We start from the raw sequence: 23,047 nt of genomic DNA, 5'->3' as shown, positions 1-23,047 counted from the left end.
TCAAAGAATACCTCAGGTATAAGGCAAAGATGTTTCCTCTCATCATTCCTTTTCAATATTACACTGGAAATCCTAGCTAATGTAATAAGACCAAAAAAGGAAACACAGTATAGATTGGAAAAGATGACATAAAACTATCTTTGTTCACAGATGACATAACTGTCTATGTAGAAAATCTGAAAAAATGGAGCAGGGGGTGGGGGAAGTCTCCTAGAACTAATGAGCAATTATAGCAATGTTAAAGAGCAATAAACGAAATTTGAAAATTGAAAACACAATACCATTTACACTAGCACTCCCAAAAATGAAATACTTAGGTATAAAACTAACAAGATATGTATAAGATCTATATGAGGAAAATGACAAAACTCAGATGAATAAAATCAAAGAAGAACTAAATAAATGGAGAGATATTTAATGCTCATTAATGAGAAGACTCAATATTGTCAAAGTCTTCCTAACTCGATCTGTAATTTCAATGCAATCCCAATCAAAATCCCAGTAAGCTATTTTGTGGATATCAACACACTAATTCTAAAGTTTACATAAAAAGGCAAAAAGATCCAGAGTAGCCAAGATAATATTGAAGAGGAAAAACAAAATTGGGAGGACACTACTGGACTTCCAGACTTACTATAAAACTACAGTAATTAAGACAGTGTGGTATTAGTGAAAGAACAAATAGATCAATGAAACAGAATAGAGAAGAACCAAAAAACAGACCCACAGAAATATAGCTAACTGATCTTTGACAACAGAACAAAGATAGTCTGAAGCAAAGATGGTCTCTTCAACCAATGATCCTGGAACAACTGGACATCCACATGAAAAAATGAGTCTAAATACAGACCTTACACCCTTCACAAAAATTAATTCAAAATGGATCGCACACCTAAATATAAAATATAAAACTATAAGACTCCTATAAGAAAATGTAAAAAAAAAAAAAAAAAGCTGGACTTAAATAAAATTTAAAACTTCTGCTCTACAAAAACCAATATTAGAATGAGAAGACGAACCACAGAATGGGAAAAAATATTTGCAAAAGACACATCTGATAAAGGATTGTTATCCAAAATATACAAAGAACTCTCTTTTTTAATGTTTATTTATTTTGAGAGAGAGAGCACAAGCAAACACATGAGCAGGGGGCAGTGGGCAGAGAGAGAGGGAGAGAGAGAATCTCAAGCAGGCTCCTCACTCGATGGGGGCTGGATCTCACAAACGGTGAGATCATGACCTGAGTCGAAATCAAGAGTTGGTTGCTTAACTGACTGAACCATCCAGGCACCCCTACAAAGAATTCTTAAAACTCAGTAATATAAAAACAACTCACTTAAAAAATGGGCCAAAGACCTTAACAGACACCTCACCAAAGAAGATATACAGATGGCAAATAAACATAGAAAGATGCTCTACATCATATGTCATCAGGAAAATACGAATTAAAACAATGAGATACCACTATACACCTATTAGAATGGCTAATCCAAAACACCAACAACACCAAATGTTGGGTGAGGTTGTGGAGTAACAGGAATTGTCATTCATGCTGGCGGGAACGCAAAATGGTATAGCCACTTTGGAAAGTAGTTTGGTGGTTTCTTATGAAACTAAACATGCTTTACCTATATGACCCCACAATCACATTACTTTTGTATCTACCAAAAGGAGTTGAAAACTTATGTCCACAAAAAATCTGCAGAGTAAGTCTGTAGCAGTTTTTACTCATAAGTGCCAAAATTTGGAAGCAACCAAGATGTCCTTCAGTAGGCGAATGGGTAAGTGGTGGTACATCCAGACAACACTATTCAGTGCTAAAAAGAAATGAGCCATTAAGAAAACATGGAGGAAACTTAAATGCACATTATTAAGTGAAAGAAGCAAATCTGAAAAGGCTGGGGACTGTAAGAACCCAACTACATGACATTCTGAAGAAGGCAAAATTAGGGACAATAAAAATATCAGTAGTTGTTACGGCCTGGAGTTGAGGAATAATTAGGTAGAGCACAGAGGATTTTAAGACAATGATAATACTCTGTATATTATTAATGATGAATACATATAATTACATATTTGTCCAAATTCATAGAATGTACAACACCAAGAGGGCAACCCAACGTATAGTGTGGACGCTGCATGATTATATCAATGTAGGTTCATACAATAGTGACAAATGTACCACAGTCTGATGTGGGGTGTTCATTATGGAGGAAACTATACATGTGTTGGGGCTGGAGGTATCTGGAAAATCTCTGTACATTCCTCTTAATTGTGCTGTGAATCTAAAACTGATGTTAAAAAAAAGTCTTTAAAAAATGTTTGCCTTTTGAAATAACTTCACTGTTTTTCTTAAAATGTTCACTATGAAGAATTCGGGGAAAAAGTAAAATGAAGTAAAAAAAATATTTAAAAATTCCATCACCCACCATTTCATACATAAAAGGCTACAGAATGAGCAATTTATAGATCAGGAATATCATTTTATTCCTCAATGTAAAAAAGTTTTACTCTTAGTTTTTAAAGTATAGGTGAAATACAACCTTCCTTATAAGAAAAACCTTTCTTTATAAAAAAACCTTCTTTTATACATAAATCTCATTTCAGCAAATCAAATGGTATCATTCCAACTGGCCCATTATAATTTCAATAATGGCTTTGCTTTATCTCTGATTATGTTTTAAGAAGTAACTCAAACATGTTTTAAATTGAGTGTGTTTGTACTCTAACTAGCTCAAATAATCACTGGACTATATAGATGCTTTGCTACTCAATAATGTTCATTAAAGAAAGATTGCTATTTAAGGAAATTACAAAGATCAATCCTTTTACAAGGAAGCAGGGGATATAGTAAGAAAAGCAACAAAGTTGGGAAAAACAAATTTTTAAAACTCTAACTTCTCTACTTTCTAATGGTCAGATCTTGGAGAAATCACTTAGCCTTTCTGAATCTCAACCATCAACTCTTTAAAATGATTTATAGGGTCCGTTTCAAGGACTGATACCCTGATTCCATTTCCAAGGAAGTCATAGAGTGATTAAGTATGAAGACCTGGGATCAGGAGCAATCAAAAACCAGAAAAAAAAACCAACGTTGATTTATGAAGTATTTCTGTATACCTGCAGAAAATGGTAAAATACAGCAAAAAGATAAGAATAAGATGGAATACAGTAAACCCGTGGTCTACCAACTGTGTCATGCATGTATAACCCTTAGAAGTACATGAGCATGGAGAGTTTCAAGGAAATGGATTTCTCAGCTCTCAACTTCCATCTATACAATTTTCTAGAACCATTCTGCTAAAACAACATATCAGTTTTCATTTACCTCCTCTGCCCTTTCATCTCTCCCCCTCTACTACCTCATAAAGGAAACCGTAACACTCAGCGCTTCCTGAAACTTACTGTGGAGCTGGTGTCTAACAACATTTGAAGAGCCAAATGGAGAATTTAAAATATCTGTGGTGAGGAAGTTAATGATTCTACACACTGGGTATCCAGTTATTTTCAAGTTAAAGGGGTCACTAATTTCTACTTCCACAAATATAGACATTAAACCAAATCCACTTACTACTTGACCAATTATTCGGATTATAGATCACTTTGCTGTCAACTTGGAAGAATGGGTGATATGGCTAAAATAAAGCACGTTTTATAACCATCTACTAAATTCATGAGATTTCTCAGTACTTTCACTATTAAAGTAAAAAAGTTAGAAAGGTAATACAAAACACCATCTTATCTAAATGGTATTTATAAATGGATAAACTATAAATATTTATGAAATTTAAAATAGAATCCATTTCCAAAAATGTTGTTTTAATACTTTTTAAATTTCATAATTTACACGTTGTTTTGATTTTCTACTGACTATAATTGTATTGCTTACTCAGACCAAAATAAATTTGATATGGCTTTATGGACATAGGAAAATTTAAATGTTTTTAATTATAATTGTTTTTGCATAGAACTCAGAAGAACTGGGTGACAATTTAAAGCATTTTTTTATTCCCATTCACTAAATACATGAATGAATTTACTTTTCATTATAGAAAAGTATGATCGTGTGATTGATAAAATTCTTTCCAGTATAAAAGAATACATTAGGATAAGATGTCAATGCTAGAAAAATACAAATGAGTTCAAAGAGAAAAATAAGGAATGTAAAATTCTGACTGTTAAAATTAAGATATTGTTCATATATTTTTTCTTTTCTTTTTTTTTTTTTTTTTGAGAGACAGAGGGCACAAGTGAGCGAGAGGCAAAAAGAGAGAGGGAAAGAGGGAAAATCCCATGAAGGGCAGGGAGAGAGGGAGAGAGGGAGAGAGGGAGAGAGGGAGGGAGGGAGGGAGGGAGAGAGGGAGAGAGGGAGGGAGGGAGGGAGGGAGGGAGACAAAGAGAAAGAGAGGGAAGAAGCAGGGCTCATCTGAAGCGAGGACTGAGCTCACCCACTGCAGGACTCAAACTCACAAGAACCCTGAGATCATGACCAAGCAGGAGTCAGATGCTTAACTGACTGAGCCACCCAGGCACCTTGTTCACATATATATTTTTTTAAATGGACAACGTAAAATATCAAGTTTTAAAAATTTCCATAATGTATTTTAAATTGTTTGAATTTAACAAAAATTCTATCATTTACAAATACTGAAACTTAGAGGAAAAATTCGAGATGCATGAGAAGGTATATAGTTTTTTGTTTGTTTTTCCAATTCTTTGAAGGGGTATAGGAGCAAAAAAACCAAAAAAACCCTAGTAGTGAAAGTCAGAATATATCACTTGTCTTAACCTTCCTCCTAAGATACTGCCTACTGGACATCCCCATCTGGATGCTCCCCAGACACTTGAACTCAACATAATCCAAAGTAAATTTATTCTCTTCCCCCAACCACCCCCCCAGAAAAACAAAACCTGCCTCCTCCTCCTATCTGTATTTTTATTATTATCTCCATGATCTACCTGGTCTCTTAGACTAAAAGAGTGGGAAATTTTTTTATTACCTCCTACACCAAATCAATTCCTAGGACCTAACTCCTAACGATCTCTATTCCTTGTGCCACAGTAATCGTTTAAGGTCTCTTCACAGGCTGTCATCAAAAAGTTCTTCAAAACAATAACTATATACATATATAAATATATATATATATATTTAATACAGTTGACATATGATGTTATAGTTTCAGGTGCACAATACAGTGATTTGACAAGTTTGTGCTGTGCTCATCACCAGTGTAGCTAACATCTGCCCCCATACATCCTTATTACAATATCATTGACTACATTCCTTATGCTGTGCCTTTTATTCCCAAGAATTATTCATTCTATAACTGGAAACCTATATCTCCCACTCCCTTTTACCCATTTTGTCCAATTCATCTATGCCCCTCCCCTCAGGCAAACACCAGGTTTGTTCTTTGTATTTATAGGTCTGATTCTACCTTTTGTTTACTCATTTTCTTAAAAAAGATTCCACTTATTTCACTCCATATGAGTGAAATCATATGGTATTTGTCTTTCTCTGACTTATTTCACTTAGCACTATACATTCTAGGTCCATCCATGTTGTCTCAGATGACACGATCTCATCCTTTTTTATGGCTGAGCAATATTCCTGTGTGTGTGTATCGTGTGTGTGTATCATATGTGTGTATGTGTATCTTCCTTATCCATTCATCAATTGATGGACACTTAGGTTACTTCCATAACTTGGTTATTGTAAATAATGCTGCAATAAACATACAGTATACCTTTTTGAATTAGTGTTTTTGTTTTCTTTGGGTAAATACCAAGTAGTGTAATTGTTAGATATTTCTATTTTTAAGTTTTTGAGGAACCTCCATACTATTCTCCACAGTGGCTGCATCAATTTGTTCCCACCAACAGTGCACAAGAATTACTTTTTCTTCACATCTTTGCCAACACTTATTATTTCTCATCATTTTGACTTTAGCCATTCTGACAGGTGTGTGGTGATCTCTCATTGGTTTTGATTTGCATTTCCCTGATGATGAGTGATGTTGAGCACTTTTTCACGTTTGTTGGCCATCTATAGGACTTCTTCGGAAAAATGTCGCTTTAGGTCCTCTGCCCATTACTTAATCAGATTGTTTTCTGGTGCTGAATTGTATAGGTTCTTTATATATTTTTCATATTAACTGCTTATTAGAGCATATTGCAAATATCTTCTCCCATTCAGTGGGTTGCTTTATTTTTTTTTTTTACCTTTTTAAAATTTACATCCAAGTTAGCATATCGTCCAACGATCTCTGGAGTAGATTTCTTAATGCCCCTTACCCATTTAGCCCCTCCCCCCTCCCACAACCCTTCCAGTAAGCCTCTGTTCTTCATATTTAAGAGTCGCTTATGTTTTGTCCCCCTCCCTGTTTTTATATTATTTTTGCTTCCCTTCCCTTATGTTCATCTGTTTTGTACCTTAAAGTCCTCATATGAGTGAAGTCATATGATATTTCTTTCTCTAATTTCGCTTAGCATAAGACCCTCTAGTCCCATCCACGTAGTTGCAAATGGCAAGATTTCATTCTTTTTGATTGCCGAATAATACTCCATCGTGTGTGTATGTGTGTGTGTGTGTGTGTATATATATATATATATATATATATACACACACACACCACTTCTTTATCCATTCATCCATTGATGGACATTTGGGCTCTTTCCATACTTTGGCTATTGGTGATAGTACTGCTATAAACATGGGGGTGCATGTGTCCCTTCGAAACAGCACACCTGGATCCCGTGATAAATGCCTAGTACTGCAATTGCTCGGTCATAGGGTAGTCCTACTGTTAGTTTTTTGAGGAACCTCCATACTGTTTTCCAGAGTGGCTGCACCAGCTTGCATTCCCACCAGCAGTGCAAAAGAGATCCTCTTTCTCCTCATCCTCACCAACATCTGTTGTTGCCTGAGTTGTTAGCCATTCTGACAGGTGTGAGGTGGTATCTCATTGTGGTTTTGATTTGTATTTCCCTGATGATGAGTGATGTTGAGCATTTTTTCATGTGTCGGTTGGCCATCTGGATGTCTTCTTTGGAGAAGTGTCTATTCATGTCTTTTGCCCATTTCTTCACTGGATTATTTGTGTTTTGGGTGTTGAGTTGATAAGTTCTTTGTAGATTTTGGATACTAACCCTTTATCTGATGTCATTTGCAAATATCTTCTCCTATTCCATCGGTTGCCTTTTAGTTTTGCTGATGGTTTCCTTCGCTGTGCAGAAGATTTTATTTCGATGAGGTCCCAATAGCTCATTTTTGCTTTTGTTTCCCTTGCCTCTGGAGACGTGTTGAGTAAAAAGTTGCTGTGGCCAAGGTCAAAGAGGTTTTTACCTGCTTTCTCCAAAATCTCCAAAGAGGATTTTGATGGCTTCCTGTCTTACATTGAGGTCTTTCATCCATTTTGAGTTTATTTTTGTGTATGGTGTAAGAAAGTGGTCCAGGTTCATTCTTCTGCATGTTGCTGTCCAGTCTTCCTGGCACCATTTGTTGAGGAGACTGTCTTTATTCCATTGGATATTCTTTCCTGCTTTGTCAAAGATTAGTTGGCCATACGTTTGTGGGTCCATTTCTGGATTCTCTATTCCTGTTCCATTGATCTGAGTGTCTGCTTTTGTGCCAAAGTAGGTTGCCTTTTGTTTACTGATGGGTTTCCTTTGCTGTGCAAAAGCTTTTTATTTTGATGTGGTCCCAACAGTTTATTTTTGCTTTTGTTTGCCTTGCTTTAAGGAGACATATCTAGAAAAGTATATCTATGACCAATGTTAAAGATATTACTGCCTGTGTTCTCTTCTAAGGTTTTTATGGTTTGGGGCCTTACACTTAGGTCTTTAATTCACTTTGAGTTTATATTTGTGTATGATGTTAAAAGGTGGTCCAGTGCCATTTTTTTTTTTTTTTTTACATGTAGCTGTGCACTTTTCCCAGCACCATTTATTGAAGAGACTGTCTTTTCCACATACTGTCACCTCCTTTGTCAACAATTAATTGACCATATAATCAAGAGTTTATTTCTGGGGCTTCTAGTCTGTTCCATTGAACTGTGTTTACTTTTGTGCCAGTACTATACGGTTTTGATTATGACAGCTTTGTAGTATAACTTGAAATCTGGAATTGTGATACCTCCAGCTTTGTTGTTGTTGTTGTTGTTGTTTTTTAAACAATAATTACACTTAAATTTACTTTTCAACATCTCTCATAGAGGATGAAACTACTTTATACTTATTAGAGCTATACAAAATTACCTGTCATGCATATAATTGAGTTACTCAAAGAAATTAGAGAATCATGAAGTTGGAAGGAACCAAAAGAGTCAATCCCTTTGACAATATCCTTATCCAGGTATCTTTCAAGCTGTTGTCAATTTATAGCCTCATGAAGTACCCTGCTCTCTGTCGGGACATCACTGTCAGAGATCCGGGCCCAAATACAACTTGTTGCACGTTTTCTAAGATTATTGTGATTTGAAAAAAGATTTATGCTAGCAGAAAAACAATGGTAAAATTACACAAAATTCTAAACAAAAAGTTAAAAATTAGTTAAAATTTAACATACAGAGATAGCTTCAGTTAGCATTTGGGGATACATCTGGCTTTTTTTTTTCCTTTTTTTTGTTTGAGTATGCATGGTGTGTAGATATGTATATATTTTGTGATTTAGTTTTAAACAAAATTGGGATAAACTGTTGATACTCAGTTTGTTTTTATTTTTTCACTTAATTATGTTATAAGCAATTCCCCATGCAATTATGTATTCTTCAAATTCTTCAAAATATTTTAATGGATATATAATATAGCAAAACTAAGAAATATTAACTTTTAGTCAATCATTTGTAAACTACTTATCATATATCCTTTAAATTTTTCAAAGCATTTTTGTGGTTACATAATATAGAAATAACAAATACTAAATACTCACAATATTATAATTTATTTAATCATTTATAAATTACTTGTTGTTTCTAATTTTTCACAGTGATGAATACGTGATGAATATCCTTGAAGATCAATCTTTATCTACATTTCTAGTTATTTGCTGAGGATAGAGTCCCAAAAGTAAGGCAAAGTATTAATTTTTTTATTCAACTGCTAAATTACCTGTCAGCAAATTTACAATTTATAATCCTACTAGCACTGCGTAGCATAATCTTCATGTCATACACTTGTTTTTTTTTTTACTTTGTCAATCTTAAGCAAGTATCATTCTTTTAGTTTGTTTCTTTATTAGTATGATTACACACAAGATCTCCCTATTTCCCTATTGCTTTTACCTATTCATCCCATTCTACTCTTTGCGGTAACATCCTTTTCCCATGTTGTAAAAGGAAGTAGAAGAAAATGCATAGGTGTTAGGGTCAGGTCAGAATGACCTAGGATTTGATCCATTTCCACTACCTAGCTGTGTTACCTTGGACAAGTGACAACTTTAAGTTTGTATCTTCTCCTGTGTATTGTCAACAACCCTCACAAAGTAGAAACAGGGTATAGCAATCAAGAACATAAAACCAAACAAAATCTAAATTAACTCCCCTCCTTTTTCTCATTTGCATGGTAGTCCTTCACATATTGGAAGACAGCAACACTCTTACCGTCTCTCACCAACTGCTCTTCTATCCCTATCCTTTTGGCCCAAATCTTGGGGATTCCTTTCTCCAAGCTAAATGTCTCCAATTTCTTCACTCACATATCAAACAATATGCTTTCAAATTACCTCATCATCTTGGTATTTCAGAGTATGATTTAACCTAGTCATGTTCCCCTAGAAAGTGGCATCTAGAACAAAATCCAGATGTGATTTGAAAAGACCAGAGTAAAGGTTATCACTTCAAATCATCTAATTTGTTTTCCATATCCAGATCCACGAGCCAACAAAATCTATAATCCATAAACCTAAAAGACTGTATTTACCTCACTTTCACCAACAAGGCAGGCCAGGTTAAATGTGAGGGTGTGGAACACTCTTGAAGTTCTTGTGATGCCTTGGGCAAGTAATGTAGTAATGTCTCTAAGGTCAGTTTACTCCTTGGGAAAATGGGAGTAATATCACTTATCTCAAAGGGTTTTTGGAAAGATTAAAAATATTAATTATAGTATCTGGCATGTAGGAGGTATTCAATAAATAGAAACAATTACCACTGAAGCAAGACTACTGCATCTTTATTAAGCACCATTTGTCAAGTACTTTACATGGTCTTGAGCTAGAGCTTGGTCTACCCAAAACACAGACGATGGAGTAGATGTTAACCAATTAACAACTCATCTTCTTCTCCAAATTCTGCCCTGCTCTGCTTTCATCCTCTCCTCCCTCTTGCCATCATCTTCAGAAAATGAAGAGCCATCTCCACCAGCAGGTGGAGGAATGGAGCAGTCACCTACAATTCTTACTCAAAATTACAAGGAGACAAGAGACACTTCTGATTTCAACCATAAGATCACTGGCACTGGTCCATTAGGAAGGGTACCTGCCAGCAGCTAAAATGAAGTTCTGCAAGCTTCAAAGACTCATCTACAAATGTAGGGTTTTTTTCCTTTCCGAACATACTACTGATCTACTTCCTTTCCTCATATACTACACCTGAATGCAAACATACAAAAGTATCATTTATTTTGTGAATAACCTTTTGAAAGACACATTTGACAACAATATAAAAATCAACAGTCTATGTTACATTTAGGCAAGAACAGGCCATTTAAATGAGGAAGAGAATAAACACTCAATTTTTTCTCTCAATTCAAATAGATCCAAGCAATATGTACAATAAAAAAGTTTTAAGTTGTTTCTAAATTAGAAGATTAAAAATTAATTGTTGAACTTTTCTGGAGTGGCCAAACAGAATGTAAGAATGCCCAGATTTTAAAGATCTTTAGTCAAACGACTTCTAACAAAATTAGATTTTATATAAACACAGTCTTTAGTACAGAAAATTAAATTCCTTAAGATCTGCATGCAATGAGAGTTCTTTACCACCTAAATTTCCTAAGTATATTTAATCCTACTAAATGGCTATCAATAGTCCCAGGCAAAAAATCTGAATTAAGCTAAGCTTTGTCTACTTCCTCTTTCTTCAGCTCTTCTCTTCCCAAATTTGTCTCTATACTCATCCCTAGAAAAGAAGTCAATTCCCTAAAATTATTCTAAAATTTTTCTTCATGAAAAGAAAAAAAAAGGAAGGAAAGATGGGTTGAAACTTACCCTAATGTATTAGAAGTCTTATCAAACTGCCTCAAAGAGAATGGATAATACCTCTCCTTCTTTCCATCCAAAATGAGCTCCCTAATCTTTGTTTCCTGAAAAGGATGTAATATTTTACCTCTTGCAGGACATTTGTGTTTAAAAAAGAATTCTTGGGTAGGCAGTATGTACAGCTGATGGAACTCTAAGCATAGCAACAAAGCAGAAAAATCTAGGCATAGGTCTAAAACCTCTTCAAATCACATCCCATACATTAAATGTGTTCCTGATGACAACTTATAAACTAGCAATTTGAACACCCTACTCCTCAATCAGAACACTCCAAATACACTATAGATTTACATTAATATTATGTTTGAGCATATATTTGAAGTATAGCATAAATATACATTACTTCAGAAGAGCCAAACATGATAGTATTAAATTTAAATCAAAGTCTGAAACATTTCTGAAAACAGAAAAATGAAACTAAGATCCCAACAAAACAAGTGTTAGGGAAATGGACAGGGAGGAAAGTCTCAGCAACTGAACCACTCCCAGGATATCCCACCAACTGCTCCCACTATCCCCTGTATTGTCTTCTGAATGTCGATTTGCGAAGAGGCAACTACTGTGGTAACAGTAATTTGGAATAATGCACATTTACAAACTGATATTTGATATATAACAGTCCTTACACATGAGCACAAGATATGCAAATGAAATTTGACAAAAGAAATGCAAATGCACAGAAGCACTTCGGAAAGTGTCCATTTTGCTTACTGCAAGTTGAAACAAACTCAGCATACCACAGTGCATCTACTGACACAGTAAAACATTTATATAAATGTTTACAAAATATTTATAAAATGTTTATTAAATAATTATATAGTATTATAATCTCATATCATAATCATTATAATATTATACTGAAAGAGAGATAATCATTTATCTAAGTAAGGACAGAACATTCTAGGAAACCAAAAAATATTCTTACCTCTTGACCCAACCTAGTGATCCTACTCTAACAAACATGCACGAAAGTATTAAAGTTTTATATACAACACCAAGACTTGAAACAACTCTAACATTCAACATTCAGAGAATAAATTACTCATAGATCAACACATCATCACTACTAATGTTCATTAGGTATATATAAAACTATACTGTATTCTGACAGTAGCCACAAGCCATATGCAGCTACTTAAATAAAACTGAATTTACCATTCAGTTCCTTAGTCAGACAAGCCACATTTCAAGTGCTTACCTAGCACTTTCCATCATCACAAGTTCTGTTAGATAGTGCTGATCTATACAGCTACCTGGACCATCCTCTATCCTCCTTCCCTTATATGCACCCTTTTATCTACTTAATCTTCAGGCTTTGGCCTAAGCCTCAACTACTGTGTGAGGTTCCCCCTGATTTATGCAGGAAATTTGGGTATACCTTCTTGTAGTCTCATTACACCTTGGTAACTGGCAATAAATTCCATCACATCATATTATTTCCCCTACCACAATCCTGCAAGCTTCCTTAAAGAACCAACTTTTATCCAAGGGACTTTGAACTGTTCTGCCTTGATAATTTGTCATATACTAAGAGAACTGCTAAAAACAACAGAGATGTACACTATAAGTGAAAAATGTTTATGCATAAGGAATATAATGCATCAAAGAAAAACATGGCTAGGTTTGCAAGCTCACAAGTGATTTTTAAGATTATTTATTTTGAGACAGAGAGTGAGAGGAGGAGGGGCAGAGAGAAGGAGAGAAAGAGAAGGCCAAGCAAGCTCCACAGGGCAGTGTGGAGCCAAAGGCAGGGCTAGAACCCATGAACCCGTGAGGTCATGATCTGAGCCGAAACCAAGAGCCGGACACTCTACTGCCTGAGCCACCCAGGTGTCCCATCACAAGTGATTTTTGTTTTCAATTTCTAATTCTTTACATTTTCTTAGTACTCAACATAAGGAGCCTCATTCTCAGAAGGTGTTTAGCAAATATCTGTGGAATAGTTTCTGTATTTAAAAAAAAAAAAAAAAAAAAAGACACCACGAATGAAGCCTAATGTAAACTATGCACTCTGGGTGGTAATGATGCAGCAATGTAGGTTCAACAATTGTAACAAATGTACTACCCTGTTGGGGGATGTTGATAACAGGGGAGACTATGCATGCACCAGGTCAGAAAGCACATGGGACATCTCTCTGCCTTCCAGTCAATTGCGCTGTGAACTTAAAACTGCTCTAAAAATATAATGCCTTCAAAGAAAAAGATCCCAATATTTTGTTCCATAATAATATATACCATTGATTTATAATAAATTTTAAAAACTAGACCACAAATTTCTAACACAAATAATATTTATCTACAGTGCTTAGAAAATCTGACTAAATTAACTGCAGGTGCAGTGCTGTCGGTGCCATCGTTACACTAACTCAACCTCCTCATTTACTGAGCACCGACCCATGCAAAGCACTGTGGACACAGCAGTGAACAAGACAATTTCTGTTCTCACAATATTCTTTCTAAATAACAACTTTATTCTGCAAGATAAATCTTTAACCTCAGCTATCAACAACAGATAGCTCAAAATGGCAAAACAAACTTCTCTTATCCTGATTTTTTTCAAATAATTCAAAAAACTCATATTAACCTTCAAGAAAGTAGTACATGACCTGGTTTAAAACAAAAAGTTAATGCCTCATTTACTTGGCATTCTTAGGACAGTTGGTGCTCCAAAGAAATGAATTTTTCAGATAACTCACTCTTATCCATTTAAGCACCAACACTTACATTGTTTGGCATGGAGATTTCTTTTTTAAGTGGGAATCTTTCGATTTTTAAAAAGATTCAATTAAATATTATTTTGACTGATAATTATTGTGTTGTACAGCACTCAAGCTCCTAAACTATATGTCCCCAGGGTTCTTTTTTAAAAGTTGCTGGCTTTGAAGAGTTTTTCTTCTGATCCCCAGCTTTGGTGTGTCAGCTGTCAACTTTTGCTGGTATCAGTGTGAACCTGACTCAAGCAGCCTCCAACTCCCTTCAAATTTGCTGCTACTTGCAAAACAAGTTTGTCAGAATTTTGCCTAAAACACACAGGCTTTGAGAGGATCCTCAAATCTATATTTTGGTTGTTCCGTCTTCTATTTATTTCCTGAATCTCTTAAAGTTTGCAGTTACAAGTTCCAAACCAAATTCTGGATAAATTACTGCTATACCCTGATAAAAGTCGTTACGTTGTTTTCATATTTAAAACTGATAGTCAGAGATAGCTTCATTATTTATTCACTCATCCAACAAGTATTAAGTACTTGTGTTGTGAAGTTGGTAAGTAATATTATGGTGAAAATAACTAAAAAGATTGCTAGTTTTGAACATATTCTAAAATAGAAAAACTCAGAAAAAACAACTTCTTAGCACTTAATAAAAACAGGGTTGTTGTGTGGGGTTTTTTTAATATTAAACTACAAAACCACCTCAGTTTTTTACAATTTCTACAGCTTTAGACTTAAGAACTGAAGATTCAAGGGTTCTGATTTAACCAAATATTTATTTTAGAGAGCTCTGAATAAGATTCCAAAATTTTATACCTTTTTTTCTATTACACATTCCCATCTAGCCCTAAAGAAATCACTAGCAACATATGCTTTAGTTTTAAATGATACTCAAAATCTTGGTAACCATTTCAAACCATGGTAAGTTTATCTTCATTTTAATGTTGAGCAACAATAATTTGATAAAAAGTGTAAATTCAGGAAACTTCCTGTCCAAATTTTCATAAGTTCCTATATTTGGGGTGCAGAAAATTTTTTTTTTAAGTTTCAGGAGTAAGAGATGGTGTGGCTCTACAATATTTGCTTTATCTGCCACAATCATATTTTTAAAATTCCATTACCCATTTAAACCTAAGGCTAGGAAATGAGTCAAAGAGGAGTAGGGCTTAAAATTGGTCTCTGAGGATTAATTAAGACAACTGGTAAAAACCCCTGGTGTCAGCCTTACTTGTTTTAATACTCTTGGAATCTCCTTTCTCATTCATTTTCTCCCCAGGGAGCACAAGTGACTTTTTCTGTATTTTATAATTTTATAACTGATTACTGGTCACCTTTATTATGCAGACTGAACTGGAAATGGGCATTAGTTATGTGCCTGTAATCTGAGACAGTAAAATAATATTTCTAAGTGAAAAAAAGTTACTACCATTAAAAACTATTAATTACTACCATTAAAAACCTTTTCCAGCAATGCATTAACATTTCTTCAACATTAATTTTGGAACCTGCAGATGCTTTAAGCAGTACTATAGAGGCAGAGCACGGACCTAACTTTCAAAATAACAACACAGTATTATTTAAACTATTAGAGTAACCATTAAAGTTGGCTCTGACCTCATCAGCATACCATCTTGTCCCATGATAGAAGTCTGATTTTAAATAAAAACAATTCAGAGAAAAATCCAAATGGTCTCTTGCTCTGTCTACAATTTAGGCAAAGAAGCAAATGGCAAATACTGGACACACCTATCATAAGCAAAATTTCCACGAGGTACTATCCACACTACCGGTTAAAAAAAAAAATACAGACCTGGCTCAGGATATTTACAATACAATTGGAGAGAGAAAATATGTTCCATAAAAGATACTTATACTAACCAATAGTAAAAATAAAAATAATTGAATGAAATTAAAAACTGATCATGAACATTTAACATTCTGAAAGCAGAAATGGAGGGCACTTAGTTCAAATGTAAACAAAATTCTTTTTGCCTATTTTAAATCTGGCAATCAAAATCAGCCAGAACTAAGGAGTTGGGCCAACAGCATCACCAAAGAAAAAACCGAAATTCTCAGGAGCAACTGGTATTGGACCATTCAAAACAAAGTCTTCCTGTGAGTGCTCATTAGGAGTTTCTCTCCTAAAATCTCCTTATCAAATTAAAAACCTGGCTATCAACTTTGCGGAAACCTAAGCTTCAGAGAAGCACTCTCGATACTTTTTTTTCAAAGCACTTAAGGTCCATCCACAGAATAGGAGCTGGCGAACACCGAGGAGGAATTGGCCTATTGTTCGAAGAACCGCAGGACCATCCGAACGCCACGGGGCGCGCGGGAGCTGGGGGTAGGCAAGGCTCAAACGCGGCACAGGTGTGCGTATGGGGGAGGGGGGACAGGTGTGCCCAGGGCCACAACTAAGGTTAGAGAGGCCCGACTTCAGATCCAGACGTCGACTGGATCTGAGGAAAAGAGTCATCCCTGAAGCTTAAACCACGGAGCATGGAGGGGGGCGGGCCTGGGGAAGGTCTTAAGGACTCCAAAGCCCACCCGGTTTGGCAGTGGGGGTGGTCGGAGAAGGCCGGGGCACTCAAGGTGTAAAGCCCGAGGATAAAAGAAAAGGCTCTCGAATCGAGGGGCCAGCGTAGAAATCTCTAAACAATGAACCATGCTGGGTCTGGGGTAAATGGCTAGGAGACCAGGGGTGTCGCGGAGGTGGGAAGAGGGAAGAGGGTGGGAAAAGGGAAACAAAAGAGAAGCCCCCCCAAGTGTGGGGCCCCGGTGGTGGCGGCGCCGGCGATTACCTGTGAGAGTTGACGGGGATTGGGGCAGCCGAAGAGCGCGGAGCTGGAGCTGAAGCTGATGGCTCCTCGGCGGCTGAGGACGTGCTGGGGGACCGGCCTGTCCAGGGGCAGCACCGGCAGCTGGTAACATACTTCCATTGAATACGCCCGCCCTGCCCCCGCGCGGCGCCCGCCCAGCCGCGGCCGCCGGCCCCTGTGCTGGGAAGGGGCCGCGGCTCGGGGGCGCCGGGCCGAGGCGGGGGCAGGGAGGGCGGGCGCCGACCCCGGGAAGCCGCGCTCACGCCTTCCCACCCCAACGCTCCGCCCGGGCCGCCGGTGGGAAGACGCTGCGGCGGCCGCGGCGACAGTTACGAGGACCGGCGCGCGCCCGGCTCCGGGGTGCAAGCGGGGGCAGCGCAGGCAAAGTGGGAGAGGGAACCCTGCCGCCCCAGATCTCCTCGGCCGGGAGGAACGGGTCCGGGCAGAGCAGAGCAGGAGTGGAGCAAAGACAGAAGAAAGCGGTGCAAGAAAAGACGGCTGGAGCCAGCGGCGAGACCCAGGTCGCACGGGGCTTGGGACCAGCCACCAGCTCGGGCCGCCGCCACCGTCCTGCCCCTCCCCTCCCCCGGAGCCTGACTTCACTCCGCCGCCGGCGCGAGCCCGGCGTAATTCACACTTTGCAGCCGCGGACGGTGCGCCAACCACGGCCGCCGCCACCCTGACGTCACGACGCCGCGCCGCAGGCCCCGCGCCTCCGCAGCGCCCTGGGAGACGGGTTACCGGCGGTGGGGGTGAACCGTCTCGCTCCGGTTCTGCACTCGGTCACTGTCCCCTCCCGCCACACACTGGCCCCCTTCCTCCTCTCCTACCAACCTCAACCCATAGCCCCCGCCCAGCTCTCCCTTATCTGCCCTCCACACAAGGCGCGTGCGCACGAGGCCCCACCGTTTGGGGACATTCCCCTTATCGTTAAACTCTTGCTTTCGAGCGCGCTGAGGGTGTGGGGTGGGCTCAGCCTGTCTACAAGCAAGATTCGGGCCTTCTGACCCCAGAGACCCGAAGCACAGGGCGCAGTGGCAGCGCTCAGCCTTAACTGCGGGGTCACCGCTGTGCTTCCCTCCTTGAATTCCCATTCTTGGGCTTCGCTGGGGACCGCTGCGGCAGTGACGTCAGCGGACCGCGCGGGCACCATCCTCCCCGCTACGTCACTGCCAGTCCCTTGGCGGGGCCCGGCTGGGGCTCTCCCCAGGCAGGTACGGGCCCCAGGGCTGTCCCGGGCCAAGGGGAGAAGAGAGGAGTCGAGAATGCGGGAGAGACGAGAGGGTGAAGGGGTGGTGGGGAAACACCGAGACTGAGAAAGAAGAAGTGAGAGTATGCACTGGAAAAAATGAGAAAGAAAGGATGATACTGAGAAGACAAAGGAAAAAAGGATCCTGCATGACCTTTTACCAAAACTGTTTTGGTTTGTTGGCTTTGATTTTTAGAAAGCAGAGAGAGTAAAGAGCTCTTGACCTGCTTTGTAAGTTGGATACGTCATTTGCAGGTTCATTTTGTCAAATTTCTCCCTAAACTGCAATCCATTGTTTCAAATGCATTCCAGCCCCTGGGATGTCGGCCTGAACAAGCTCTTTCCTGCTGGCAGAATTGTTGATTCGGCTCTGCTCTCAGGGCACCCACCCTTCCACTTATTTGCTATGACTAGCCACTGGCAAGATGGCAAATCATTACCGAGGATATCAGGTATCCACTGCTCATGGTTCCATAAATCAATAAAAGTCTGCAAGACTTTTTATCATCTTTCCACAGCATCTGTTTCTTTTACATCACTTAAAACTTTACCTCTTCCATGGTTATTTCTCTACTTGTGTGCTACTATTAAAACAAATATAACTTCCCCTGTGGTTTCATGGATATTGTCTTCACTAGATGGCAAGCTCCCCTTTAGTGCAACAACTGACCCAACTCCTCTTGGAAACCCTAATTACTCCCACAATATCTAGTACATATATTGAGCATCTGCTGTATGCTTGGGATTAAGCTAAGCACTCTCTCTTGTTCTGACAAAAACCCCATGGGATAATACTAAGTTGAAACTAGGTTTAGGGAAACATAACTTGCCCTAGATCTTACTCAAAATAGTGGCAGAACTAACCTCAAATAATGTTTGGAATCTGTATACATTTAAACACCCAGAGATGGTATTCGTGTCATATAAAACTGTATATGCCAAATTACTGTCACATTTAATAACATTTAAGAGACTCCCTTCCATTAAATCATTTGATAAGATTCAGGGCACTAATTAAACAGTGCATCTCCCTTCAGCAGAGAGGGGAGCTAACATTTACTATGCACCCACTGTGAGCCATGACAGGTATTCTACATATAATGTTTAACTTAACCCTTCACAATATTCACATACGTAAAATTTGATACCAATTCTACAGATGAGGAATCAGTTTCCAAGAGCATAAGTCATTTGTATCACTGAATTTTGTTCTGTGTGATTTCAGAACCATGCATTTCCACCACACCATGCAGATCAGAACTTCAACTGTTCTCAGTGTTCTTTACAGTATTGGGGAGCATATTAGGGTTCTCCAGAAATACAAAACCAATAGAAGATATGTGATATGTGTATGTATGTATGTATGTATGTATGTATATATGTATATATATATATAGAGAGAGAGATTTGCTGTACACACGCCTCATCTAAGACAGAGAAGCTAGAGGAGCTGCAGGCCCTGCTCCTCCCTAGCTAGTAAGGTGAGTCAGCAAATCATGTGTAAAATTACAGCAGTGCTTGGGACCTGGCATGGACCTACCAAGTGTAATGGCTGGTGCTTCACTTCCACTTCTCAAATCTTGCAAATTTCTATTGTTGCCAACCAAAACCCTAAAAAGAAGAGAATTCTGGGAAATGTATTTCCAACTTAGCTAAGTTGATAGTGCAAAACCACCCCAGTCCAAACTCTTGTCAACTTGACCTCCAGAAACACTTTTTTAAATCATATTTAATTTTAAAATAAAGATCATAGTAAAATCATGCTTATGTCCATATGATGCAACTATCATACAGCCTGAGACAGCTCCCTCCCTCCCCAAAAGAGGATAGAGTCTTTGAATGATGTTCATCCCTCTTCTTGATAAGTCATATTATTCCTTTGATGTCCTGTAACTTAAACACTAAGATATAAAGTTAGCCACTATTAACACATCTTAGGGGAATGGGGGGGGGGGGAGAAAATAATCGGTTAATACATACACAAATGTATTCATATCAAAATGAGGGGAAAATGTTCACAACTATTATAGTCCTTGTATCTGCAACTGGCAATGTAATCATAATGACTACTTATAACTACTTTCTTTTTTTCCCCCAATACCAATTTAATATACCCTTTGCCTTCAGCAAGCATCTCAGCTGATAATAGTTTCTTCACTTATGTGGCAACCCATATTATTATTCCTGAAAAATCTGGACCATTAGAGGTTCTACTTCTACTGGGTTGCTGTGTTTTTTTCCATTAACCCATATAACAGAGTATGGTAATACTAAGAAGCACCCCCAAAGAATCTCCTGCATTCCAGGCATATTCCCATGTAACAGAAACTCAAGATCAGCTTAACAGTCAAAATCGATCACTCTAGGCAGGAGAGTAACCCCCTTCTTTGCATGTTGGTTAAATAGCACAAGGCAGTCTCAATTTACAGACTAATTGAACTCTTGGTTTGTTCAAGATGTTCCTGGTGGAAGCATCCTTCCTTTGGAACTAAGACCTCTAGACAAGCAAACCCAAAGCTACAGTAATTGGAAACAAAATCTTGCATTTGATTGACTAGGGATAAAACAGGATCCACTTCCAGTCCCACCTCTTGATTCCTAAATCATGAATATATATTTAAATTTAGAACATATGCTGAAACTTGGAGGACATTACCCTAGCTACACAAGGTATTGTCACTTAGATGGAGAGATTATTGAGTCTTCTGAGGCCATTTCAATGCTACAACATGGATGAACCTTGAAAACATGCTGAGTGAAAGAAGCCAGATACAAAAGGCTACATAGTGTATGATTTCATTTTCATAAATTATCCAGAATAGGCAAACCATAAAGACAGAAAGCCAATTAATGGTTGCCAGGGACTGAGGAGAGGGAGGAATGGGGAGTGACTGCCTAATGGGTATGGGGTTTCCTTTTGGGGTGATGAAAGTTTTGGAACTAGATAGCGGTGATGACTGCACAACATTGTAAATGTACTTAATGCCATTGAAGTGTACAATTATAAATGGTTAAAATAGTAAATTTTTATCATAATAAGAAGAAAAGAAAGAGGGCCTTCAATCATCCTATCAAGCCAGCTGTCTCAGAATAATAAGCAACATAATACGACTAGTGAATTATATGAGCATGAACCCATTGCTGACTTTATTTGTTGTAAAATGGGTTTCTTGGTTAAAAGTAATGCTATATGGAATAACACAATGGTGAGTAAAACATTGCATAAATCTAACATACCTGGTGGTTTTGATAGAAGCACTGTATGTGGGGAAGGAAATTCATTTTCAGAAGAAGTATCTATTCAGTAAGAAAAAAGGACTGCCCATTCCATAATGAAAGTAGCCCAATTCAATGTACCTCGTGGATGGGAGACACTTCTAGGAAATGGAAGCTTAGTTGTGGACTTTGCTGTTAGCAAATTGGGCACTTAGCAATAGTGGTAGCCAGATTGGCCTTATTGAGTGGAAATCCATGTGCTGAACCCACATCTCACTTGTACCATGCCATCATGGCCACTTTGTTCATGAGTCTGTTGGTCAGGGCCAGGGATAAATGGGGGGAAAGGCTGACTAACATACATAGAATGTATCACTCATCCAACTGATTATTATGATCATCCTCTAATGAAATTTCTCTTTGGAATCACATGAGACACACTCTGCCCGTTCAATCTATCCACATATACCCCTTCCCCAGACCTCTTTGTCATCAATTTTCCGATCATGTTCCTTCCAAGTTCCAGACTATCCCACCAGTAAGACACTGCCCATGAATCAGTATGATCCATACACCTAGCTATCTTTCTTTTCAGACAACATGAGCAATTAGGTGCATTGTTTTAAGTTTTCTCCCAACCATAGTATTTCCCTTCATCACCTTTAGGACTACCCAAAGAGTAGAAATAGTGCTGTAGCTATCTGGTTTCTGCACCATAGAATACAGAACTACTGTTAAGTCAGACCCAAATAGTTTTATTCTGTCACTCAGCAGGACATAGGGGGCTAACAATAATGCCTTGGATGAAAGTTGAGAGGGAGGAGGCAATGTAGTAGTAGTAGATTATGGACAACTGGGACACTGTTCATACAATTTACTTGAGCCTTAAAAGACTTGCTTGAGGGGCACGTGGGAGGCTCAGTTGGTTAAGCCTCCAAATCTTGATCTTGGCTCAGGTCATGATCTCACAGTTCATAAATTTGAGCCCTGCATTGGACTCTGTGCTGACCGCATGCACCCTGCTTGGAGTTCTCTCTCTCCACCCTCCCCCTCTCATGCTCTCTCTCTCTCGCAAAATAAATAAATAAACATTAAAAAGAGAGAGAGACTTGCTTGACCTTGATCTCATGCATACCACTTCTACTTAATGATGGAGTACTCCTGGGCACAACCAACTTTATGGTTTGGTGTATCAGGATACATTTAGTATATTATGAGCTACTCAGGTCACAAGGTAATTTGTTAGCTCATGGTCAAACGTTCAGTTTCTACTAGGGCCTGGTAGTAAGCCAAAACAATTTCTCAAAAAGGGAATAGTTATGTAAAGAAGAGGACATAACTTAGTTACAAAGTCCTAAAAGCCCATATAAGATTCAATAATAGAAGACCATCAAAAGCTTCCTACAGTATCACTAACCTATCACAGATACTTCAGCATCATACCTGCTGGGTCACATGGCCCAAATGACAGAGAAGCTTATGTGGCGATATGGATTCCTTACATAGACTTTTCTTGTTCTGAGCTCCACCCAATATTTAATTTTTTGTATTGTGGTAAAATATGCATAACATAAAATTTACAATTTTAACATTTTTGGTATAGAAGTCAGTGGCATTAACTACATTCACGCTCTACAACCATCACCACTACTCATATCCAGAAAGTTTCATCATCCCAAACTGAAACTCTGTGCCTATTAAACAGTAACTCACCCCTTCTTCCTCCATCAGTCCCTGGTAACCACTATTTCACTTTCTGTCTCTATGAATATGACTACTCTAGGTACCTTATAAAAGTAGA

General features: G+C 38.3%; 1 protein-coding gene across 1 annotated transcript in view; it reads right to left on the bottom strand.

Annotated features, from left to right (window-relative positions):
- PDE7A (phosphodiesterase 7A) overlaps positions 1-17,506 on the bottom strand; it is a 123,158-nt gene extending 105,652 nt beyond the window's left edge. Inside the window, exon 1 of the mRNA XM_049633333.1 lies at positions 16,764-17,506. Within this exon, the coding sequence (XP_049489290.1) occupies positions 16,764-16,901 (138 nt within the window). The 5' untranslated portion in view covers positions 16,902-17,506. The remainder of the gene's footprint in view (positions 1-16,763) is intronic.
- Positions 17,507-23,047: the final 5,541 nt, after the last annotated feature.

Source organism: Panthera uncia, chromosome F2 (assembly GCF_023721935.1).
Source record: "Panthera uncia isolate 11264 chromosome F2, Puncia_PCG_1.0, whole genome shotgun sequence".
NCBI lineage: Eukaryota > Metazoa > Chordata > Mammalia > Carnivora > Felidae > Panthera > Panthera uncia.
This window is presented reverse-complemented; position numbering and strand designations above follow the sequence as displayed.